The sequence below is a fragment of the Tachypleus tridentatus genome, chromosome 12 (genome assembly GCF_004210375.1).
Source record: "Tachypleus tridentatus isolate NWPU-2018 chromosome 12, ASM421037v1, whole genome shotgun sequence".
Lineage (NCBI taxonomy): Eukaryota > Metazoa > Arthropoda > Merostomata > Xiphosura > Limulidae > Tachypleus > Tachypleus tridentatus.
The window spans coordinates 30,792,920-30,819,708 of record NC_134836.1 but is presented as its reverse complement, the minus strand read 5'-3'; the positions used below and the strand labels follow the sequence as shown (position 1 = coordinate 30,819,708).

At 31.8% G+C, this 26,789-nt stretch overlaps 1 protein-coding gene across 13 annotated transcripts in view; it reads right to left on the bottom strand.

The window, feature by feature from the left end:
- The window catches only part of LOC143235467 (protein phosphatase EYA1-like), an 88,956-nt gene that overhangs the window by 35,705 nt on the left and 26,462 nt on the right, over window positions 1-26,789 (bottom strand). For 7 of the 13 annotated variants that reach the window (XM_076473671.1, XM_076473672.1, XM_076473673.1 and 4 more), the window contains exons 4-10: window positions 19,965-20,037; window positions 18,832-18,941; window positions 12,856-12,987; window positions 8,549-8,619; window positions 3,861-4,032; window positions 1,703-1,771; window positions 1,051-1,208 (exon numbers count right to left, since the gene is read on the bottom strand). In XM_076473671.1, coding sequence (XP_076329786.1) covers window positions 1,051-1,208; window positions 1,703-1,771; window positions 3,861-4,032; window positions 8,549-8,619; window positions 12,856-12,987; window positions 18,832-18,941; window positions 19,965-20,037 — 785 coding nt within the window. The remainder of the gene's footprint in view (window positions 1-1,050; window positions 1,209-1,702; window positions 1,772-3,860; window positions 4,033-8,548; window positions 8,620-12,855; window positions 12,988-18,831; window positions 18,942-19,964; window positions 20,038-26,789) is intronic. The other 6 variants (XM_076473675.1, XM_076473676.1, XM_076473677.1 and 3 more) reach the window with 2 other exon arrangements.

Genomic DNA, 26,789 nt, shown 5'->3' with positions numbered 1-26,789 from the left:
AGTTGGTTTATTGTTGATTGATGTATGTTCCTGGTTTAATTCATTGTTATTCTACATACATTTGGTACTTGGTTTATTGTTGAGAGATGCATCTTCCTGGTTTAGTTAAGTTTTGATTTGGTTTATTGTTAAGTAATATAAGCTACTAGTTTGGTTAATTTTAAACTTTTGACACTTTTGGTTCGGTTTATTATTTAATTTTTTTTTAATTTCTGATTTGACTCTCTGTTTCATTGTTTATGTTTCTGGTTTGATTTACTGTTTGTTAGTACGTTCAGTATATTTGGCTTCTTTTTATACATCAGGAAGAATCAATCTTTACTTTCCACTAGCTTATTTCTCCTAATCGATTGAGTTCCCACGTGACATGAGAACTCCTGTGTGGTTCAGCTCAGGGCGAAATTGTAAAAGAAACATGATACGGCACGTTTTGCCGTGTTACAAGAAACTCGAGCTTTCCTGTGTAAGTTGAGGCGAGGTTCTGTCCTACATGCCCGGAGGACAAAGTGTTTCAGTGACTAATTTTCGTTTCAACATGACAGTGGAAGTCACGCTGTCTGTAATTTCAATTTGAACAGAAACAGTTGTACTTTTTAGAATGTTGTAATATTTTTGACAATCGTTAGTACCACTACTCTTATCAGTACGTATTTACTGACGCATTCTGTTTGTCAGTTGTCTACTGTTAATTGTCGCTTTCTGTTTATGTCACTTGTCTACTATTAACTGATGCTATGCTTTCTGTTCATGACACTGGTGTAGTAATAGTTCGATTAAATTTACATACATAGAATCATTGGACTTTTCTAATTTCGTACCTTCCATGACAAGCTGTAATATTGTAATAAACGGAATTACAGGAGTTATGCTTAACTTCTCGTAATAAGTTAAAACAACTTACAGGGGTTATTACCTTATCATAAGAGGTTGTAAAAATCAGAGAAATGGAATTACAACCAACGCTATAAAGCCGAGATAAATAGGGTTACCAGATTGTTCTTACTTTCTCAACAGATGCTTAGACAAGTAGAGTACTTAGTGTATTCTTACCTTTCCATAGCGAGTAGCAAAAGATCCTGTTAAGAGAGAATGGAATATGATAATGGTTTCGTCCAGATCCCATACAAACACACGTTCCAAGGTACTGTCAGGGTTAGGGGACGGGTTGGTCTGACGTCGACCTCGACTACGACTAATTTTACTAGAATCTAGTAGGGAAAAGGAGGCCAAATTATAATAAATCACAATACCACAATTTTATAGAACTCAGTATTCATATATAATACGAACGATCTTTAAAGCTTTAAACACATTAGTATACATGTTAATCTACGGATTTACAACGCTGAAATAAGGGGTTCGATTCCCCTCGGTGGAATCAGCAGATAGCCAGATGTGGCTTTGCTATAAGAAAACAAACACACAAATCTTCGACAAAGAATAGTGGGATTGAGCGTCACAACATAACTCCCCTACAGTTGAAAGGCCGAACATGTTTATTAGGAAGGGTATTCGAACTCACGGCCTTCAGATTGCGAGACAAGAGCCCTAAGCACCTGGTCATGCTGGGTCTCACATAATTTAAGAGTGATGTTTAAGCAAGCAGTATATTTGTTCTTCTGCATTATAAGGTCAATGAATGTTTCTTTTTAGTATGTCTACACCGTATTTTATAAAAAAAACAACAAAAAAAAACACTCACTTTTCTTACCGACATTTGACGTATCAACTTCTTTAGGAGGTATAGAGTTCTCTGTGTACTGCAGATTCTCTGACAAAAATTAAAAAAACAAACAGATTCCAACGGTTTCTACTTCAAGCCATAACTTGTTTAAACATGTTTCTGTTTTTAACACCTGATAATTATACTACAGTTTAAATATCCAAGTAGTCAGAAATATATGATCAAATCAACATTAATATGCGAGATAACTGCATGCATAGTAAACACACAGTAAATACCAATATCTTTCAGTGTTAAGAGTCGTGTATGTGGAAAGTTACTAAAATGTATTCAGTCTATACATCAGAATTATTCTCCTTCTCTAACCCTAGTTATCAACGGTGTGTGACATTTAGTTGTCATTTGATAAGCCATTACAAATAATCGCTAAATATGACGTTTTCTGTTTGTAGAGGTCGCTAGTGATAAGAATCACGTGTATCGGATATTGGTTACCTTTTCCTCTTACACTTTATATCGCGTTTTATATTGTATTTATAAAACTACTTTAGTGGCGAAATTCACGTATATAAGACACTGGTTACGACTTCTTTTTACGCCTTTTTACGTTGTCTGTTTACAGAGGTCGCTAGTGGTGAATATCACGTACATCGATTACCAGTTACTTTTGCCTGTTACACCTTATATCACTTTGTTTATACATTGGGTAAAGGTCACTACTAACTGTTAATGACAAAACACAAAATAGAGTGCGAAACAAGAAGACTAGAAACAGAACAAGTACAATAAAGTAATATTCATAAACAGATAGAAGAGTGGGTGAGCAAATATATAGAAGGATTGACAAGTTTATGGATGGAAGAAGAAACTGATGGATGAATAGAAGGTAGATAGGCGGATGAATGGAAGAAATGAAGGATGTATAGACAGATGACTAAATAGATGGAGTGCGAGAGAATAACGGAGATGTAAGTACAATGTTACACAATCATCTTTATTGAAACAAAACAAAAAAATATTGAACTCTTGACCGAGTAAGAAAAACCCATTTTTTAATTTCCCTGTAGGGATACACAATTACCATCAACGCATAGCCATCCATAATACGAATAATCTTTAAAGCACATACTCATTAACCAACATTAATATGCAAGATAACTGCAGACATAGTAAACACCAATATCTTTCAATGTTAAGAGCCGTGTATGTAGAAGGGAAAGTTACTAAGATGTATTCAGTCTTGGACCACTCTTATCAAATCGAATAGCAGGGTTATAACGCACCCACGACTCTAAAATGCGGAGATCACTTTTCACAATGGTAGCGTGCTAGCCACCTCCGGCCCAAGGAAAAGAACAGAAACACATACAACAAGACTATAAATTGTTTAACACTACAATTATGGTTGAGTCCATTCACGTTTTGAATGTTTTTTTTTAAACTATTAATGCACGAAATATAATTTGTGGATCCACGATTTTATTGATTACAAAGTCCCTAATAACATAAGTGTCTCCAATGCATTTTAGGTATAAAATGAATGACGTCTTTATATTCCTTTGGTCAGTTCCTTATGGACAGAAAAAATATAAAAAATCTCCAGACCGTGTAATACATACTAGTTTAATGGTAAAAATGAAGTCACATTGTATTACGCTAAGAATGCAGTATAAGCTTATTTAAATTTATATGAGGTTAGGATGGAATACGGACCAGCGTAAATAGCATGTGGGGTAAAGAATGGAATGCGAACCAGTTTACACGTTACGTCGGGTTACGAATGAAATACTAACCAGTTTAAACGTTACATCGAGATGAGAACGTAATATGAACCAGTTTACATGTTATGTTAAGAATGGAATATTAACCAGTTTGAATTCTACATCTTGTTTAGAGCGGAGTATGAATCAGTGTTACCAGTCATGACATGATATCTAACACAAGTAGCTGCACCGCTTTGATGACCACAGTGTTAATTTCTTTAACCAAATTCTCCTATACCGGTTTCACTGTTATAGTTTCGTGGTTTCTTTTGATTATGGCTGTGTTTCAAATCGGAGTTAATACTATAAATTTTGATTTTCAAAAGTCAAATCTGGTTTTTCTTTTCGTTTTCAAGAATAACAGTGCTACCTTGTGAGAAAACTAGAAACCATCTGACAGATTTTGCACTTACCTCCATTTATAAGAGCAGGAAGAGATGAATGTTGATATGTTCCGGAAGGTGAGCTGGTCAATCCTAATGTTGATTTACCGTTTACAGTAGGTAAGTAAGCCCCGTAATTCTGATTAGGATAGTAATGATATCCGGTCTGACTGTATCCTGTGTAGGAGCTGTAATCTATACCCTGGAAAACCGGAAGTCACTAGAATCAACTCAGTAGGCTTAGCGAAAGGACATGAACAGGAAGTATAAGGAAATGTGACACAGCAGACTATTATTATTTTTTTAACATCTAAATAAAAATAAGGTGGAAAAAATCAAACATCTGTAGAAATACAAGAGTTAGAAGAAACCACACGAGTGAAATAATCAACTTATTAGCATAACCAGCTACCTGATACATTGTGTTATGCTTGTCTGGGATGTACATGATTTCTGGACGAGTATGTGCTGATCCTGAATTAAGATAAGGTGAAATTAGCAGCAACTGCCTGTTGAAAATAACACTAATGGAGAAAGTCATGGCGTTTGTTGAAAGGATGATTTTGTAAGATTTTTGACCAGAAGACGAAATAATTTCGAAACGTCAAGATTTTCTTCGCAAGTGTCATCCTCAACTAAAAAGTTGCTCTTCATTTCATCTTTGTTCATCATGAAGAAGTTCCCTCCATTATTTATAAAATAATAATATGATTCCGAATCAGATTAATGGCCTCTAGTGTAGGCACCTGTGATTACATCTATTTGTAAGGTTTTTCATCCTATTTTTGAAAGAGTTTGTAGAAAATGAATATTCTCTTAAAGACGCTTTTGAACTTATCAGTAACTTACAACTGATACAGTTTATAGTAATGATTATTATACTAGTTGTAATATCGAGTCATCGTTTACAAATATACTTCTATACGCAACTATGGGACTTTGTTTTAGCCTTGTGTGTTTACTGTGAATTAAATTATACAGTGTATGACTAAAGATGTTTTAAAAACACTTTTACATTTTAACACAAAATAATCACACTTTATGCTTAACAGAAAAACTTTATAAACAGACTGATGGAGTAGCTACTGGATTCAATCTTTCCATTTATCTTGCTAACGTTTTCTGGTGCTTCTATGAAAAGAAAATCCTGTCCTGCACATTTTAATACTGGGTACTACGAAATATATTTTGATTAAATAACACTTTTGTGTCGAATAACAGAACATTGTTACACTAAAACCAGCATCAGTAGTAGTACCAACCGATGTTTTATTTTAAGGAATTTTTCTCAATCCCTTTCCATCTCTGAAAAATATTCCAATTTACGAGGGCTGTTCAAAAAATACGCGGACTGTTTGAATTGCGCGGCTCCATTTGGTTCCAGGGGAATCCGCTTGATGTCGCTAGGTTCGCACAGATCAGCAGATTACAACGCCTTTTCCCGATTGCAGATATCTTCATTTGTGTATTAGCTACGAGGTTTTAAGTGAAGTGCGATTTTTTCGTTTGGCGGATTTCAGAATGAATGACCTGAAGGAGCAACGATTTGCTGTGAAATTTTGTGTTAAACTTGGAAAATCTGCGACTAAAACTTTTGCTATGCTTAACACGGCTTACGGTGATGTTGCTATAAAGCGTACGGCATGTTTCAAGTGGCATGAACGTTTTAAGGATGGTTGACAGTCCATTGAAGATGATGAGCGTCCTGGACGTCCTTCCACGTCAACTGACGACCCACACGTCGACAAAATCAACACCCTGGTGCGGGCAACTCGACGTCTGACTGTCAGGGAGCTTGCTGAAGAGTGTGGGATATCAGCTGGATCTTGCTACGAGATTTTGACCGAAATATTGAAGATGCACCGCGTTGCTGCGAAATTCAGCCCTCAGAACTCGTGAGTTTTTGGCCAAACACTCGATCACGGTTCTTCCCCCCCCCCCTACTCACCTGACCTTGCTCCTTGCGATTTTTTCTTGTTCCCCAAACTCAAAAGACCCTTGAAAGGAAGAAGATTTGAGACGATTCCCAAGATTAAGGCAAATGCGACAAAGGAGCTGGAGGACATTACAAAAGAAGCGTACCAGGACTGTTTCAACAAGTGGAAACACCGTTGGGATAAGTGTGTGCGTTGGGGAGGAGAGTACTTTGAAGGGGTCCCAGACCTGTAACTTCTAAATAAAGTACATTTTGTTTTATGACGTCAGTCCGCGTATTTTTTAAACAGCCCTCGTAGAATGCTAGATTAAGTTACGAAAACCAGCTGTTAATCAGAAGGTAAGTTCACAGCCACTACATTTTCATTTATATCAAAACAAAACAAAAGTAACAGAACATGATATTTGACCGACTATTGAAGGTTGTTACATCCTGGTTGTAAATAATTACAGATAATTATAGATTTTTTACGTACTGGTTCTGGACGATTACATATAATTATCGATTGTTGCACGCTGGCTCTGGATGAGTACAGATAGTTATAGGTTGTTACGTGATGGTCCTAGACAAATATTTGTTGGCTTTCAATACTCAACATAAGATGCTGGACTATCTCGTCCTTATTATACAACAGTAAGAACTGTATCTGGATTATTACGTGCTGGTTATGAATGACAACTTGATGATTATGGTTTGTTACGTGCTGGATTTGAATGGTTACAGGTTATTCCGAATGATTACATGCTGGTCGTTAATGATAATTGTGAATTGTTATAAGCTGTTTAGTAACTTCTAGTATAAAAGTCCGTCAAAAACGATGTGAAATCAAAGCCTACCAAATTTGAACCTTCAAGTATGCATTTCCAACTTTGTTGCTCACAAACAGACTAACACAAATAAAGAACCTTCTAGCTTCAGAAAACCAAAGCTTACTATGAACAATATCTCCTTTACCAAAAAAATGTCTCTTCCCAGTATTGATCCTTGACCCAACATTAATAGATCACAGTTATTTTGTAATCACATCAATTGCATTATTGTACATTTCTTTATCATCGTTTAAATATTCTCTTCCTAATAAACGGTAAATTAATTTCACTCAATTCTAAATAAATCTTTCGTATAGAAACTCCCGCCTTGATAGTCTTTGAAACAGCAGAAAAAGTGACAAATTGTAGGAGTTACTTATGTCTATGTTAACGTTTTAATTCAGCTAAAATGGGAACGGGCAATGAAAAGAGAGTATTATAGGAGAGAAGCTGGAACTGGACTCGTGTAACCAACGAAATTCGGAGAAATCAGGCGTGCCCGACTGACACCTGTCTTTTATGGTTATGACTACTGACTATGCCATGGTGTCATGCTGGTTATTGCTTTTCGGTTGTGAATCATGTTACTTTAACATTTAAAGATATTTTGCTGCTATATTTTCTGGTTCTTGTAAAGTTTCTTGGGGTTTGCGTTATTACAGAAACTGTTAATCCTAATATTTAGTCAATTAACACCATTAATGTGTTTTATATACGGGAGTGAACAAACAAAAGATGAATCTGTATCAGCTGGCTGGCCATTATAACATCTCTTCTTCACAGTATTCCCATGTAAAATAGTCTAAACTATCCGTTATCTTCAGATAGAACTACACTCGGATTAATTTAATCACTCGTCTAGATCTAATGTGTTCATATTTATAGCTTTACAGTAATCTGATGATGCTTGTTATAAGTGTTTTCGGAGACAGAAACAAAAGCAAAACTAAATTTCAGTGGTATTTCTGTATTGAATTCCTAACATTTCAGGCTGGAAGGGCTACAACTGACAAGAATGACGTCTTATCACCCTGACGTGACGTATGCTACCAGTTCGAAGTTGTACGACGTCAGATTTGATGAGGGAACCGTTGTTACATCCCATTATTACTATTAGGTGCACACGTATAGTGAGAAATTCGATAATCCATGATGACGAGAAAACCCACTTGTAGATGACCGAAGAAGGTTGAAACGTTGTTCGCTCCTCTACTAGTGCTTTCTCTACCCATACCAGTCGTTTTTAAATATATAAGAAATTCGATACTTCTGTACTAGTTACTACTCACTCGAAAGTCGTACTTATACACTTGATAACCGTACTTACACATTTCAAAGCCGTACTACACATTTGAGAGTTGCCATGTACGCATGTGAATTTTCATACAAATACGAGACATAATAAGTCAAGTTTCCTTTTTTACTTCATACACATTAGTAATTCACAATCACAATAATTACAGTTTTATAACAGTCTTTAATTATTACATCAATCTATTGTGTCATAACACTTACTCTGCATGTATTACACACTTAACCTATTGTGTCAAAACACTTATTCTACATGTATTATATACTTTACTTGTGGTATTCTACCACTCTATAATTGTTACAAACTTTACCTGTTCTGTTGCAGCACTTACTCTACATCTATGACACGTATTACCTTTTGTGTTATCAAATTTACTGTACATCTATTACACACTTTACCTGTTGTATTCTGACACTTACTCTACATCTATTACACACTTTACCTGTTGAGTTTTGACACTTATTCTACACCTATTATACACTTTACCTGTGGTGTTCTAACACTTACTCTATGCCTATTACACTCTTCACCTATTGTGTTCTAACACTTACTCTACATCTATTACACTCTTCACCTATTGTGTTCTAACACTTACTCTACATCTATTACACTCTTCACCTATTGTGTTCTAACACTTACTCTACATCTATCACACACTTACCTGTTGAGCTGAACCCAATGGCTGGCTGTTAACAGCTGCTGGGGGAAATACTGAAGGTGAGTAGGTGGTGCCTACAGTGTATAAAAATCAATATTGGAGTGTTCATGACTTATATCTTAAAACAAATCAGTATGAAAACAGAAATACGGTTTAAATTTGTGGCTTGAAATTTCTTTTGTTTGATAAACGTACTCTTTCCTTAATGAAAGCAGCCCCTATTTGTCATTTGAAAAGAAGGTATATAAAAATCATAAATATCTGATGAAAGCAAAATTGTTTGTTTGACATTTAAATGTGTGTTTTTAATAGTGGCATAGCTTTGATTTCAGAAGTATGTGGTGTCAGGGCATGCAGCTGAGACGTGAGAGTTATTCTGTCTAAAATAATAAAAATGTCTCAAGCAAATTACTGACAATTAAAACTTTTAGTATGGTTGTAATTTTAGAAAAAGTAAGGGGGAACATTTCCCCTCATAAGTTTCTCCTATGTTTTGTGTGATTGTTGGCTTGAAGAGGAACAATGTAATTTTAACCTAGTTGTCTTGTATAAGTTAACAGTGCATAACTAAGGAACAATCTTAATTATTAAAATTACTTTTATGGAGATTAATATCTCTTTGATAATATTTACTAAACAATAGAAGCATATTGTTATGGCTAGGACCTATGACATTTCATGGACTTTTACTCTACTCATAATCACTTTCATGTCACTGACATGATAAAGGTCATGGTAATTTTATGACCTGCTGGTGCAACTTACCAAAGCAGTAAAAGTTGACAAACCTACATTGTACAACCTGAGTGAAGCCCATAAAGTGTTCTCTTACCATAGTAAAAGTTGATAAACCTACATTGTACAACCTGAGTGAAGCCCATAAAGTGTTCTCTTACCATAGTAAAAGTTGATAAACCTACATTGTACAACCTGAGTGAAGCCCATAAAGTGTTCTCTTACCATACTTCCTCCACAGTGCTTTTTTTTTTTTCCAGTTACTTAAACACTTAATGGAAATGTGCACAGAAAAAAAATCAAATTCATTTTAGTATATTGGAGCATAAATGTTAATGTATAAGGTACATTTGTTTTGAAAGTTCTTATAAAACTATAGAAAGATTGTCTGTGCTAGCTTTCCCCAGCTTTCTTTGAACTTATAGAGGGAAGACGGTTAATGAAAAGCATTCACCACCAACTCATGGGCTACTCGAATGAACAGTGGGATTTAACCATCACTCTTTCAACAAACCTACAATCTCATGTACAGGGAATGTTTGTGCAGCTCTGTGCCATTAAACATTGACTTTCAGATTCACAGTATGGCACACTAACTACATGGTGACACTCGAATCCAATGTGTGAATGAAAACATCTAATTGTGGTATGTAAAAAATGAAAAGTTACAATGCATCTGCAAAATAGTTTGTTTTTTAACATGTGGAATGTAAATAAATCACTACTAAAAGTACATAATATTAAAAAACGATATTTTGCAGAACCTTTCAACCCGTTTGGATCAATATTAAGCAAACAATACAGAAATGGAAGCTACTGGCTGATTGAAAACATTTATAACATTACTAATACTACCTGTTAAACCAGTTTTTTTTATCCATGATATAACATCTTTTATGCAATACAAAAGAATCCAGTTAATATCATTGTTATTTTTCAAATACAAAATCATTTATCATATTTTTTTTACATACAAGATTAAATGGGTGATAGTGTGATAAATTGTTTGCTTTGTTTGTTTAGAATTAAGTACAAAGCTATAGAATGAGATATCTGTGCTCTGAGCACCACAGGTATCAAAATTTGGTTTTAGAGGTGTAAGTCTGCAGACATACTGCTGTGCCACGGGGGGGTGGGGATGCATGATAAATAATGTAGGAAAATAGTGATTAAATTTTTTGGAAATGTATAAACACTTTGGCAATTTATCAAGAAATTGACATCTTAAATGACAACAAAAAATGCCAAATCAAGGCTGGTGGTTATGGCAATTTTCTTGCGATCTGTGGGTTACTAGTTAGTATTTTATCATCGAACATGCTCAACCTTTCAGTTCTGGAAGTATTATAATGTACCGTAAATCCCACTATTCATCAGTAAAGAGTACTCAAGAGTTTTTGGTTGGTAATGTTGACTACATGTCCTTTCTTTAGACTATTCTTTCAAAATTAGAGATGGTTATTGCAGATGTCCTCGAGTAACTTTGTGTGATGCTCAACCAACAAACAAATATTTAAATCCTATTTGTCTTTAACTATTTTTAATATTATGATATCAGAAACCAATCAAACATACATTATAATTAATATAAAGTTACTTTAATCTACTTCATAATTTGAAAACTGAGATCTGGTTAATTGCATATTTTGAAAGAAAATCAGTTATGTAATCTATTTGTTTGGAATTTCATGCAAAGCTACACAAGGACTATCTTCTTGCATTAGCTGTCCCTAATTTAGCAGTGTAAGGCTAGAGGGTATATAGCAAGTCATCACCACCCACCACCAACTCCTGGGCTACCATATTACTAACGAATAGTGGGAATGACCATCACAGTATAATGCTCCCACAGCTGTAAGGGCAGGCATGTTTGATGTGATGAGGATTCAAACTTGTGACCTGCAGATTATGAGTCAAGTGCCTTAAACATTTGGCCATGCCTGGCCCATCTATGTAATTAAGAGGATCATAATGTGATACACATTATTAAGGAATGACCACTCTTTCTACTCATCTCTAATGTTTTTGAAATGTTCAATCTTAGTGTTTGCTTCTGAAATTTATTTGTCCTTTTTCGTATGCATTACTTCTAGAAGGTTCTCCTGTGGGACAGCAGTTAGCTTACAGACTTACAAAATTAAAATCCAGGGTCAGATTCCACGCAGTAGATACAGCATATAGCCTAGTGTGACTTTGCTCAAAAATTAACGACAACAAACAAATACTTATGAAAGTATCTTGCTTTACTAAACACACATTTGTTTTTTACTTCTGCTTGTCTAGCAAGATCATCCTATCCCTAAAGCAATGATTTCCAGCTCTTTTTTGTTCTCTTCTCAGACTTAATCTCCTTCTTCTAATTTTTTTATTTATCTTCATCGACTAAAACTTTCTTTTTCTTCTTCAAATCAAGATGTATCTGATAACTTTTTTAAAACAATTTCTTCAGTATATAAATATCTGAGCCTGTATCATGAAAACCATTGCTTACTTATTCATATCGTCTCCTAAAATGTTTCTGCCAGAAGAAAATCCTCACTTATTGCATGATTGGCCCTGAGATTGATAAGCATCATTGAAACAATGATCCAAAAATATTTTAATTTCTTGTTATTTATTGAGAGGGTCAAAATACAGTTTCAAACCTGTGACTCTTAAAAACAAAATTGTAAGTTGATCTTCTATTGTTTGGAGCCACTTCCTTAAACCATGGTATAAACAGTTGACAAACATGGGCACATTCTGTAACTATATATAAAGTGTGTAAACCTTTGTAAAATCAAATTAATTTAACCTGGAGCTTTTGTTTTTATTCTAGCTAATTAATATTGAATGTATTGCAACCAAACCTTTCAACTTTGAATATCTGGGGAGTTATCTTCTGAAAGTTCTCTTATGTAACTCTGCAAGATAACTATAGAATGTGCTGGTTTTCTATTTTTCATTTTCCAACACATATCTTACACAAGCTATTGTTTTACTAAATGAGTTTTTTATTCTGTGTATCAACAGTCACAAATATTCCCATATTTGTAAATTTTTTATTCACTACTAACTTTATTCAAAATTTGGAAAAAATAGCTACAACTTTTTTTGCTAAGAAAAATAACATTCATTTGTTCAATTTGCTGATTCTGAAAGAATTTCACCCATACTTTAGTAACCCATACAAAGAAATGCAACTTGGCTACCATCAGGAGAGCACTGCTGAACTCTATCAGGTTCAGTCTTATGTTCAGAAGGAAATATTTTATTAATAATTTTAGGTTTTTTCAAGTTTCCTTTGACCTTTAGCAGCCATCAAGCACACTACACTAATGCACAAGCTATCTGTGCTGTCTGAAAATTGCTGGACAGAGAAAATAAACCATCATATAATTTAACACCAAGTGCTGAAAAGACATTCCTTTTGACAAGATATATAACATAGTTTGTGAAGGTTCAACAAATAGTATAATTTACCACAAAGTGGTGAAAATACATTCTTTTTTATATATATGATGCTGATTGTCTGGGTTGAACACATAAATGTATCATACACATGTACTATTATTAGGTTAAGACAGAAAACTTACCATATGTATAACTGTTTGGGGGAGGTTGTGGAGATCCAGTTGCTCCCATTGATGTACTATAGGGATTCAAGTAGCTAGATTGGGCGAGAGGAGGACTACCCACTTTACCCTGTGCCCCCAAGTTTCTGTTGCCTGAAAATAATTGCTGACAGTGAGTGGTATAGTAACTTCCAATTTTTGTTTGTTTATTTTTTTGTTACCAACAAGTTTTAGAGAGGATGCAAGCATTCAAAACAAACATCTGTTGTTTTCATCATCAAACATTAACTGTAAAGTTGCAAAGTTAATTTCCTTTTTTATGGGATTAAACATTCCGTACAGTATTATAGGCGAGTTGCTTATGGACGTGAACATTCTTTAAAATGTTGTAGCCAAATCATTTATGGAATTGAATATTTTTTGCAATGTTGTCTGTTAGGTGGTAATGGAATTGATCATTCTATTTAATGCTCTAAGTGAGTTTATCACATAATTAAACATTTTTAGAATATTAAAATGAATTATTTACAAAATTGAACACTCTTCACAATGTTTTAAGTGATTTATTTATGCATTAAACATTCTATACACTATTCTAAATTATCTCTTTATGGAATAGAATATTCATTACAACAATCTTAAAGTATTCTTCATGATATTCTTCATTGTTTAAAATGCTTTTGGTGAGTTCTTAACTAAACTTAACATTCTTTATGAAATTAAATTCAGTGTTATGTTCTATGCAAGTTCTTTATGGAGTTGTACATTACTTACAATGTTCTATGCAAGTTTTTTTTATGGAATTTAACATTCTTTATAATATTCTGAGTGAGTTCTTTATGGAATTGAAAATTATCAGCAATGTTTTAAGTAACTGCTTTAAGACATTGAACATCCCTTGGTGAGTCATTTATAGAATTGAACATTCTTTACAATGTTATTGGTAAGTTTTGTATGGAATTGAACATTCCTTGAAATGCTACCAATGATATCTTTAAGGAAATGAACATTCTTATGAATTTTCTAGGTGAGTTCTTTATAGAATTGAATATTCTATATAACATTCTAAGTATGTTCTTTAAAAAACTGAATATTCGTTACAATGTTGTAGATAAGTCATTTATAGAATAGAACATTCTTTACAGTGTTCTAGGTGACTTAGTTATGGAAATGAACATTCTGCATAATGCTGTAGGTAACTAATTCATGACGCTAAATATAATTTACCATATTATAGGTGAGTTTCTTAAAGAATTGAACATTCTTTAAAATATTGTCAGTGTGTTCTTTAAGGAATTGAACATTCTTTAGAATACTGTACCTGAATTATTTATATAATAGAACATTTTTGATAATGTCAGTGAATTCCTTATGCAATTTATCATTCTTTAAAATACTGTTGATGAGTTCTTTGAGGAATTGGAAATTATCTACAATGTTCTAAATGAGTTCCTTATGAAATTGAACACTGTTAAATTATTGTAATAATGTTGTAGGTGAATTGTTCATGGAAGTGAAAACTTTTACAAATGTTCTAAGTTAGTTCTTTATGAAAGTGGATGTTCTAGGCAGTGTTGTAAATGAGCTTTATGGAATTCAACATTCTCTACAAAGTTGTAGGTTTAGTTGTTTATAGAATGGAATATCTTTACAACCTTGTTGGTTAGGTAGGTCATTGTGTCATAAAACATTCCATGTAGATAATGTTGTTAATGTGCATTTCATAAAATTGAGCATTCTTTTACAATGTTCTAGGTGAATTCCTTATGTTATTGGACATCCCTTACAATCTTGTAAATGAGTCGTTTATGAAACTGAACATTTTTTACAATTTTGTTGGTAAGATTTTATAGAATTCTTTACAACATTAATGGTGAGTTCACTGCAGAATTGAACTTTCTTTAGAATCTTGTCAGTGAGTTCTTTATGAAAGTGAACATTTCTTACAATGTTTTAGGTAGGTTCATTAAGGAATTGCATATACTTTAGAATTTTGTTGGGGAGTTTTTATGGTACTGAACATTCTTTACAATGCTACTGGTAAGTTCCTTATGGCATTCAAAATTCCTTAAAATGTTGTTGGTGTGTTCATTATGGAAATCAATATTATGTATAATGTTCTAAGTTAGTTTTTTATGGGATTGAATGTTCTATGCAATGTGCTAATTGAGTTTTTATGAAAGTGTACATTTCTTACAACGTTGTAGGTGAGTTGTTTGTGGAAGAGAGCATTTTTTACAACATTGTAGATTAATGCTTCATGGAATTGAATACTACATACAATGTTATAGGTGCATCTTTTACACAACTGAACATTGTGTATAATATTGTAAATGAAAATCTAATAGAACTGAATGTTTAAAATGTTACAGGTGAGCTCCTTATGGAAATGAGCATCTTTAGCATATTGTTGGTGAGATATTTATGGGCTTGAACATTCTTTACAATGTAGTAGGTAGGTTGTTTGTGGAAGTGAACATCATTTTCATATTTAGTGGTGAGATCTTTATGAAATAGAACATTTTTTACAATTTTCTATGCAAATTCTTTAATATTTAAAATTCTCTACAATGTCATTTGCGAGTTCTTCATAAAATTTAACATTATTTACATCATTGTCTGTGAATTTTTTATGGAGTTGAACATTGTCTTCATTATATATAATTTCTTTGTGGAATTAATCATTATTTGCAATACTATCTGTGACTTGTTTATGGAATTGAACATTTTCTATAATGTTGTAGGGAACTAAAATATTTTGAGTTGTTTATTGAGTTGACCATTTCTTACAATTTTATAGGAGAGTTCTTAATGAAATTGAACATTCTTTACAATGTTCTAGATAAGTTCTCTATGAATGTGACATATTCTACAATGCTCTAGATAAGTTCTTTAAGATATGGACATTTTTAAAATTTTGTTGGTAAGTCTTTTATGGAATTCAACATTCTTTACAATGATACTGGTTAGTTTCTTATGTAATTCAATACTCTTTAGAATGTTCTAAGTGGCATCTTTATGATACTGAACAACCATTACAATGATGTAGGTGAGTTGTTTATGGAATAGAACATTCTTAATAAGGTTGTATTAAGTTCTTTATAGAAGTTAACATTCATCAACATATTGTTTGCAAGTCCTTTCAAGAATTGAAATTATCTACAATGCTGTGAGTGAGTTCTTTTAATGAAACTAATCATTCTTTACAATGTTGTCAGTGAGTTCTTTATAGAAGTGAATATTCTTCACAATGTTGTTGGTGTATTCTATGTGGAAATACACATTCTCTACAATGATCTAAGCAATGATTCTTTATAATATCATAGTTAAGTTTTTTTTGTTTTTTTTTTCAGAAATTAGCATTAAAACTTGGCAGTGAGGTCTTTATGGAACTGAATATTCCCTACACTGTTGTGGGGGAATTTCTTATGCTATTGGACATTTTTTATAATGTCATCAGTGAGTTTTTTTATGGAATTGAACATATTCTAGAATACTGTTGGTGAGTTCCTTTTGAAATTAAACATTTTTGCAATGTTTTAGATAAGTTCTTTATATAATTTAACATTCTTGTCAATGTTCTAAGTGATTTCTTTATGTAATAGAACATTCTATAGAATATTCTAATTGAGTTTGTTACAGAAATGAACATTCTTTACTATGCTTTCAAAGAGTTTGTCATGAAATTAGCATTCTTTACTATGCTTTCAAAGAGTTTGTCATGAAATTAGCATTCTTTACAATGCTCTTGGTGATTTCCAATTAAATTAACATTCCTTAAAATGCTTTATGTGATTTCTTTATAAAATTAAAATTCTGTAGAATGTTCTAGCAGAGTTCTTTATGGAATTAAACATTCTTTAAAATATTGTGATTTTTTATTGAATTAATCATTTCTAGAATTTTTTCAGTGAAATTTTTGTAGAATTAAACATTCTATACAATGTTGGTGGTGCTTTATTTATGAAATTAAGCATTTTTTAAATCCTTTTGCAGATGAGTTCTTTAAGGAATTGAAATTCCTTACAATGTTCTATGTGCATTTTTACAATGATGTCTTTGTTTTTGTCATTGAATTGCAAATTCTTTACAATATTCCTTATGAGTTCTTTATGGGATTGAGCATTATTTACTAATGTTATAATTGCATGTTTTTAAATAAACCTAAATGTTTTTTTTACATTTGAACATTATTTACAATTGTACTGGTTAGTTCCTGATGGAATTGTACATTTCTTTAAAGTGTTCTCAGTGAGTTTTTTTTTTTTATGGAATTCAATACTCTTTAGAATGTTCTAAGTAAGTTTTTTATGAAATTGAACAATCATTATAATGAAGTAGGTGAATTATTTATGGAATTTAACATTAATTAAAATATTGTTGGCAAGTCCTTTATGGATTTGTGAGTTATTCTTAATGGATTGGTTTGGTGTTTTACAGTTCAAAGCAACTAGGCTATTTGTGCGAGTTTGGTTTGTTTCGAATTTCGTGCAAAGCTACTTGAGGACTATCTGCACTAGCTGTCCATAATTTAGCAGTGTAAGACTATAGGGAAGGCAGCTAGTCATCACTACCCACTGCTAACTCTTGGGCTACTTTTTTACCATTGAATAGTGGGATTGACCATTATAATGCTCCCATGGCTAAAAGGGCAAACATGTTTGGTGTGACAGAGATTCTTATTGAAATTGACCATTTTTTACAATGCTATCAGTGAAGTTTTTATGGAATTGAATATATTCTACAACATTTTCAGTGAGTTCCTTTTGAAATTGAACATTTGTTTGCAATTTTCTAGGTGAGTTCTTTATAGAACAGAACACTACAGAATATTTTAAATGAGTTTATTATAGATCTGAACATTCTTTACAAAACTCTTTAAGAATTTGTCTTGAAATTAGCATATTTACAATGCTCTATGTGAGTTAATTAAAATTCTTTAGAATATTCTCATTGAAAAAATTCTAAAAATGGTTAATTCAATACAGAACTCACAACATTTTAAATATTATCCAATTGAAAATTCTTATCAATGTTGTTAATGAGTTTTTTATGGAATTACTATGTCACAGGTACATTCTTTATAGTAGTAAATATTCTTTATAATGTTCTGGGTAAGTTCTTTGTCGAACTGAACATTCTCTACAATGTTTAGTGTTTATGAAATTGTAGATTCTCCACATTGTTCTGAGTGATTGATTTAAAAAACTGGTCTTTTACTACAATGTTCTAAGTGATTTTTTATGGAAATAACATTTTTATGATGTTCTAAGTAAGTTTCTTAAGGAAATGAATAGCCTTTAAAACAATTCTCTATGTGCGTTATTTATGGAATTAAACATTCTCTATATTAACCATTTTTACAATATTTTAATGAGTTTTTATGGAACTGAGCAATCTTTACAATGTGTTAAGTGAACTGTTTGTGGAGTAGAACATTCTTCAGAATGCTCTAGAGGCGTTCGCTATAAAATTAACATTCTGTAAAATGTTTTATAATCGGTCTTTATATAATTGAACTAAAAGTAGTTGCTGCTAATTTCTTTATGAAATTAAGATTTTTTGCAATTTTTTTCTTTCCACCAAATCCATCAGTACACTTGAGTCTCCAGATTTTTCTGTTGATGTTATTAATTTTTAGAAGTGGGAAGTAGTTTGATTTATCCATTGAAGAAAATTTACACAAAACTTATTTTACTTCTCCCTTTGCTAGTGACACTTGTTCTTTCTTTGTCTAGTGTTCTGGTGCCTATATGTGACATATTCGGCTTAACCCTATTTAATTGACTTAATTATAGACCGGGAAAATATGACTGTCGGTATGTGCATTAATTAGAATTTCAAAAGTGATCTATAATTTAGTATAAATGTTAAACAAAACTTTCGACTTTCACTTGTTTAATTAACAGAAACTAATTACTAAAATGAACCTCAGATGTGGTAAAAAAGTGCTACAAAACAATAAAATCGTTAGAGATACTTTACAACTACACTAACCCGAAATTCCTACGTTACCAATGGACTGACAGCTGTAGAAACTCGCTGGTGGCTGTGCTGAATAGACCGAGTTCGGTACGCCTACGTGAACTTGGCTATAAGCTTGCATACTGGAAAAAAACACTCAGATAGTATAACAACTGAACACAGCAGGATGATCTCATTTAAATGACTTTCGTATTAGCTGTGTTCTGTAATACAGTTTATTATTCAATAAATAACAAAGGAAAAATCTTGAAGTTTAAAAATTTAGTTACATTGAATATTGTCGTGAGAAAGCTTTGAAAGTATTACAAAGTTTAATGTTATTTACAGAAAGTTAATATATATATTAGTTAGTTTGTTTGTTTTGGAATTTCGCACAAAGCTACTCGAGGGCTATCTGTGCTAGCCGTCCCTAATTTAGCAGTGTAAGACTAGAGGGAAAGCAGCTAGTCATCACCACCCACCGCCAACTCTTGGGCTACTCTTTTACCAACGAATAGTGGGATTGACTGTCACATTATACACCCCCACGGCTGGGAGGGCGAGCATGTTTAGCGCGACGCGGGCGCGAACCCGCGGCCCTCGGATTACGAGTCGCACGCCTTACGCGCTTGGCCATGCCAGGCCGTATATATATTAGAGGGAATTATATTTCCCACATTATAGCTTGTACTCTGGGATTTTCCAGTTAGTGCAGCGTTTTTTTGTTTATTATTTTTAAATATAGTTTTGTTTCAGCTTGTGTTTAAGTTATAACAAACTAATATATATTATACAATCTTGGTTTAACTGTCAATTTACCCGTTATAATACGCCCCCCGCCAGTACAGCGGTATGTCTCCGGATTTACAACGCTAAAATTAGGGGTTCGATTCCCCTCGGTGGGCTGAGCAGATAGCCCTTTGTGGCTTTGCTAAATGAAAAACACACACAAACACACCGTTATAATACGATAAAACAAAAATTCGTGGCTAATATTCCGAGACAGACAAGGTAAGTGTCAACTCACCTGGTATAATATGAAACAATAAAAAGTGGTAAGTGATATTCTAAGACAGACTAAATAAGTGCAATTTTCCTAGTATAATACGAGACAGCATAAGTACATGGCTGAGAGTCCAATACAGATAACATAACTATCAACCTACCTGGTATAACACGAAGTATCATATGTTGGTGGTTGATACTCCAATACTGCCAACTTGGTAATGGGAACTTCTCCTGTATCATAATAAATTTACATTATTTAAAAGAATAATAACTGAAACTTGATCTACAATAGATAAATGAATCACTCTGATTTAAATTTATGTATACTATATTTGTCCACCCACATCTTTATACGTTTTCAGTCTAAAACTCGGTTTACATTAACCAACTCAATCCAGCTGATATCATTTTATGTATGCTAGACTTTCTCGCTCGCATGATGTTTTTCCAGCCTAACTAACTTCACTGATATTTAACACTTTGAAGCACTGAAATAATATAGGAGTGAAAATGTCACGTTCCTAGATTTCTAACCCTGTGTTTTAATCCTACAATAAACTACTATTTTCGTTCCTAAACGGCCCGGCACGGCTAAGCGTGTTCAGGCGTTCGACTCGTAATCCGAGGCTCGCAGGTTCGAATCCTAGTCACACCAAGCATGCTCGTCTTTTCAGCCGTGGGGGCGTTATAATGGTACGATCAATCCCACTATTCGTTGGTAAAAGAGTAGCCCACGAGTTGGAGGCGGTGGTGGGTGGTGATGACTAACTGCCTTCCCTCTTGTCTTACACTGCTCAATTAGGGACGGCTAGTGCAGACAGCTTTGCGCAAAATTCAAAACAAATGAATCATTTTTAATAATACTGTTCTGGTTTTATTTATTCTAGCGATAATTTTTATGTAGAATAAAAATAGAGATAAAAAATGGTTCATTTCCTTCAACATTTCGTCATTATGGCATTATCGGTGCAAAAAGGACTATGTAAAGTCCAGAGACGCTTACAAACTTATATAACGGACTTTGAACGGTGTATAGATGTTTATATTGCTTCCATAAATTAGATTACACTAGTATATATGTAAAAACGGCTGGTGTGGGTTGAGAAAATTTTTATGTAGAGGAGCGAACAATGTTTGTGAATCTGACGATAACTGAAGAAGGTCGAAACGTTGTTCGCTCGTCTACATAAAAGTTTTCTCAACCCAAACCAGCCGTTTTCACATATATATTTTTCTCTACAAGTGAGTTTTCTCGTCATCACTGATTATCAGTTTACCCTAGTGTTACTCCATGAAGCATTTTAGCATTATTAAAAAAATTATCCTAGCGATATTCCATAAGTTATTCTAGCATTATTACGGATCATCCTTTTAACAGTTTACGGATTATTATAAAACTAGACCATAAATTATATAAATATCTACATATTAGCACTTTTAAGGAAGTATTATTTCAATTTACAGATTGTCCTACTGTTGGTTCAGAAGGTATTTTAGCGTTGTTTTAGAGGATTACCCTTTTGACAATGTATGGACTATTCTACCATTAATCCATGAAATATCCTGTTATAACATCATGAGTTCATCTAATATTATTAATGATCTTAACATTACTCCAGGAATTATTCTAGCATTCTGTAAAATATTATCTTTATGACAGTTTATAGTCCATGCGTTACACTAACATTTATCTGTCAATTAGACTAGCGTCAGTACATGGAAATACACTGCAATAACTTTAATGATTATCCCAGCGCTTCCAAAAGAATCATTCTAGTGTCGTTCCAGAGATATGTCCTATTCTACGTGTTTATATCATAATTGATAATATTTTGAATATATATGATGATAAAAGTATTTTACTGGTTCATCGTAACTTGAAATATCTGAAGTAGTATTATTTGTAGTTGTTTCATAATAAATTAATCAGGAAAATACAAATATTTAACAGGTTTTTCACTGCCCAATTAACTTGTAGTTCACTATCCCTGTTTGATAGAAGTTGGCCAGGCATGGCCAAGCGTGTTAAGGCGTGCGACTCGTAATATGAGGGTCGCGGGTTCGCATCCTCGTCGCGCCAAACATGCCCGCCCTTTCAGCCGTGGGGGCATTATAATGATCGGTCAATCCCACTATTCGTTGGTAAAAGAGTAGCCCAAGAGTTGGCGGTGGGTGGTGATGACTAGCTGCCTTCCCTCTAGTCTTACACTTTTAAATTAGGGACGGCTAGCACATATAGCCCTCGAGTAGCTTTGCGCGAAATTAAAAACAAAAAAAAAACGCAATCCTGATAGAAGTTGGAAGCATGAGATAGCATAAACCTTTAGGACATGTTGGAACATTTACCAAGATAACCAGTCGCAAAGTTAATTTTTTAACCAGGTTTGTCGGTAATATACCATAACTTAATATAATAAATGCGTATATTTTGATTTAATAGATAAACACACATTCACCATAATATAATAAATACACTTTAATTATGATACAATAAATAAATGTACTTTTACTGTGGTATAATAAATAAATACGCTTCAGCTGTCCCCCTCGAGAAGCCCAGCAGTATATCTGAGGGTTTCAATATTCATGGTTGGCCCACCAGTAATATACTGTTCTGTAACCCTGTACTTAACTACAAACACTTCAAATGTACTATACTACATACAATTTCATTAGATAAATGGACTATACTAAATACAGTTTAATTTAATTAATGTATAATAAATACAATATAATTAGATGAATGTATATTAAATACAATTTAATTAGACGAATGTACTTTTCTAAACACAATTTAATTATATGAATATACTATACTAAATACAATTTAATTATATGAATGTACTATACTAAATAAAATTTAATTAGATCAATGTATATTAAACACAATTTCAATAGATGAATGTATATTAAACACAATTTGATTCGATGAATGTACTGTACTAAATACAATTTAATTAGATTAATGTATACTAAACACAATTTAATTAAATGAATGTACTATACTAAATACATTTTAATTAGATGAAGGTATACTAAACACAATTTAATTATATGAATATACTATACTAAATACAATTTAATTATATGAATGTACTATACTAAATAAAATTTAATTAGATCAATGTATATTAAACACAATTTCAATAGATGAATGTATATTAAACACAATTTGATTCGATGAATGTACTGTACTAAATACAATTTAATTAGATTAATGTATACTAAACACAATTTAATTAAATGAATGTACTATACTAAATACATTTTAATTATATGAAGGTATACTAAACACAATTTAATTAGATTAATATACTATACTAAACACAATTTAATTAGATGAATGTACTGTACTAAATACAATTTAATTAGATGAATGTATACTAAACACAATTTAATTAAATGAATGTACTATACTAAATACATTTTAATTAGATAAAGGTATATTAAACACAATTTCAATAGATGAATGTATATTAAACACAATTTGATTCGATGAATGTACTGTACTAAATACAATTTAATTAGATTAATGTATACTAAACACAATTTAATTAAATGAATGTACTATACTAAATACATTTTAATTAGATGAAGGTATACTAAACACAATTTAATTAGATTAATATACTATACTAAACACAATTTAATTAGATGAATGTACTGTACTAAATACAATTTAATTAGATGAATGTATACTAAACACAATTTAATTAAATGAATGTACTATACTAAATACATTTTAATTAGATAAAGGTATACTAAACACAAGTTAATTAGATAAATGTATATTAAACACAATTTGATTCGATGAATGTACTGTACTAAATACAATTTAATTAGATTAATGTATACTAAACACAATTTAATTAAATGAATGTACTATACTAAACACATTTTAATTAGATGAATATACTATACTAAACACAATTTAATTAGATGAATGTACTGTACTAAATACATTTTAATTAGATGAAGATATACTAAACACAATTTAATTAGATGAATATACTATACTAAATGCAGTTTAATTAGATGAAGGTATACTAAACACAATTTAATTAGATGAATATACTATACCAAACACAATTTAATTAGATGAAGGTATACTAAACACAATTTAATTAGATTAATATACTATACTAAACACAATTTAATTAGATGAATGTACTGTACTAAATACAATTTAATTAAATGAATATACTATACTAAATACAATTTAATAAGATGAATGTATACTAAACACAATTTAATTAGATGAATGTACTATATGAAACACTATTTAATTAGATGAATGTACTATACGAAACACAATTTAATTAGATGAATGCACTGTACGAAACACTATTTAATTAGATGAATGTACTATACGAAACACAATTTAATTAGATGAATGTATGCTAAACAAAATTTAATTAGATGAATTTACTACACTAAATTATTGTATACTAAACACAGTTTAATTAAATTAATGTACTATACTAAATACATTTTAATTAGATAAAGGTATATTAAACACAATTTCAATAGATGAATGTACTATACTAAATACATTTTAATTAGATGAAGGTATACTAAACACAATTTAATTAGATTAATATACTATACTAAACACAATTTAATTAGATGAATGTACTGTACTAAATACAATTTAATTAGATGAATGTATACTAAACACAATTTAATTAAATGAATGTACTATACTAAATACATTTTAATTAGATAAAGGTATACTAAACACAATTTAATTAGATAAATGTATATTAAACACAATTTGATTCGATGAATGTACTGTACTAAATACAATTTAATTAGATTAATGTATACTAAACACAATTTAATTAAATGAATGTACTATACTAAATACATTTTAATTAGATGAATATACTATACTAAACACAATTTAATTAGATGAATGTACTGTACTAAATACATTTTAATTAGATGAAGATATACTAAACACAATTTAATTAGATGAATATACTATACTAAATACAGTTTAATTAGATGAAGGTATACTAAACACAATTTAATTAGATGAATATACTATACCAAACACAATTTAATTAGATGAAGGTATACTAAACACAATTTAATTAGATTAATATACTATACTAAACACAATTTAATTAGATGAATGTACTGTACTAAATACAATTTAATTAAATGAATATACTATACTAAATACAATTTAATAAGATGAATGTATACTAAACACAATTTAATTAGATGAATGTACTATATGAAACACTATTTAATTAGATGAATGTACTATACGAAACACAATTTAATTAGATGAATGCACTGTACGAAACACTATTTAATTAGATGAATGTACTATACGAAACACAATTTAATTAGATGAATGTATGCTAAACAAAATTTAATTAAATTAATGTAGAAAGTAAATACAATTTAATTAGATGAATGTATACTAAAGATAATTTAAATTTACGAATGTATTACATTAAATACAATTTAGTTACATGAATGTATATTAAATACAATTTAATTAGATGAAGATACTATACTAAATACAATTTAATTAGGTGAATGTACCACGCTAAATATGTTTGCAGTACATTATAATTAAAAAATCACTTTAATTGTAATATAACAAAAATATACATCAAATATTGTATAACAGTTACATACACTTTAAATATAATATAATAAATAAATGTAATTTGATTAATCTTGTCATAAGACACTGATATTAGTTGTTATTAATAGTGTGATTGAAATAATACTAACAATTCTTTAAAATCCGTAAAAGACTAGACACTGTTGGAAAATATAATAGATCTGACACGAATGTTTTGTGACACAGATATATATATATATAATTGAAGTAATAATGTGGGGAAAAAAACATAAACTTCGTTAAACTAGGCAAAAATAAAATAACGGGTGGAGAAGTATGGATGGCGTTACCATATTAGTTATGCAGGGTGGGTGTAGATGGAACCATGCACTGTAAAGGGGAAGTTATTTGGAAAGTAGATATGTGATCCCTCAGAGCCCTCTCTCAGACAGCAGTATTTCTGTATTAAGGCTCATCGTGTGAATTTCTTCCTTTATCTATAGATACTTATGGTACCGGTACCGTCACCCTATTGAATTTAACACTTGCTCAGGTTTTGAAACTGTCGTTATATCTAATATCTCTTAGTAGCTTAATTGATGGATTTGTCATTTTTGATCAGACCACTTGACTAAAGTATATTTTAAATAAGAGGTGTTTGATGAGTATCATGTGTTATAGAACTGATTTAAACGATTTATATTTAACCTCACAGTCACTAAGACGCCGCACGGCCATAGCATTCACTTAGATTGTTTGTTTGTTTCTGAATTTCGCACAAAGCTAGTCGAGGGCTATCTGTGCTAGCCGTCCCTAATTTAGCAGTGTAAGACTAGAGGGAAGGCAGCTAGTCATCACCACCTACTGACAACTCTTGGGCTACTCTTTTACTAACGAATAGTGGGATTGACCGTTACATTATAACGCCCCCACGGCTGAAAGGGCGAGCATGTTTGGCGCGACGGGGATGCGAACCCGCGACCCACAGATTACGAGTTGCACGCCTTAACACGCTTGGCCATAGCATTCATTCAGAACTTTACATACCTAATCTCATTTGTGAGTGGTTTGAGAGATCACCTAAATGTTGTAACTACTTTAAATACACAGCACACTGCATTCACATTTTATAAACGTTATGCATTGAAATAGAAAATTCTACAACCCCCCAAAAGGTTTCGTATGTGAAGAAATACTCGCCTCCAACTAATTAATTACAATGCTTCACCACCTTCGAAAAGACATCTACATCATAATAACTGTTGGATAAACTTTAAATATACTATAATAAATAAATATACTTTAACTGGAGTAAATTAAATAAGTTACCTTTAATGTTGCCCCCTCCGGTGGACCGGTGTTAGGTTTGGGCGCTTATAACCCTAAAAATTTGACTAAA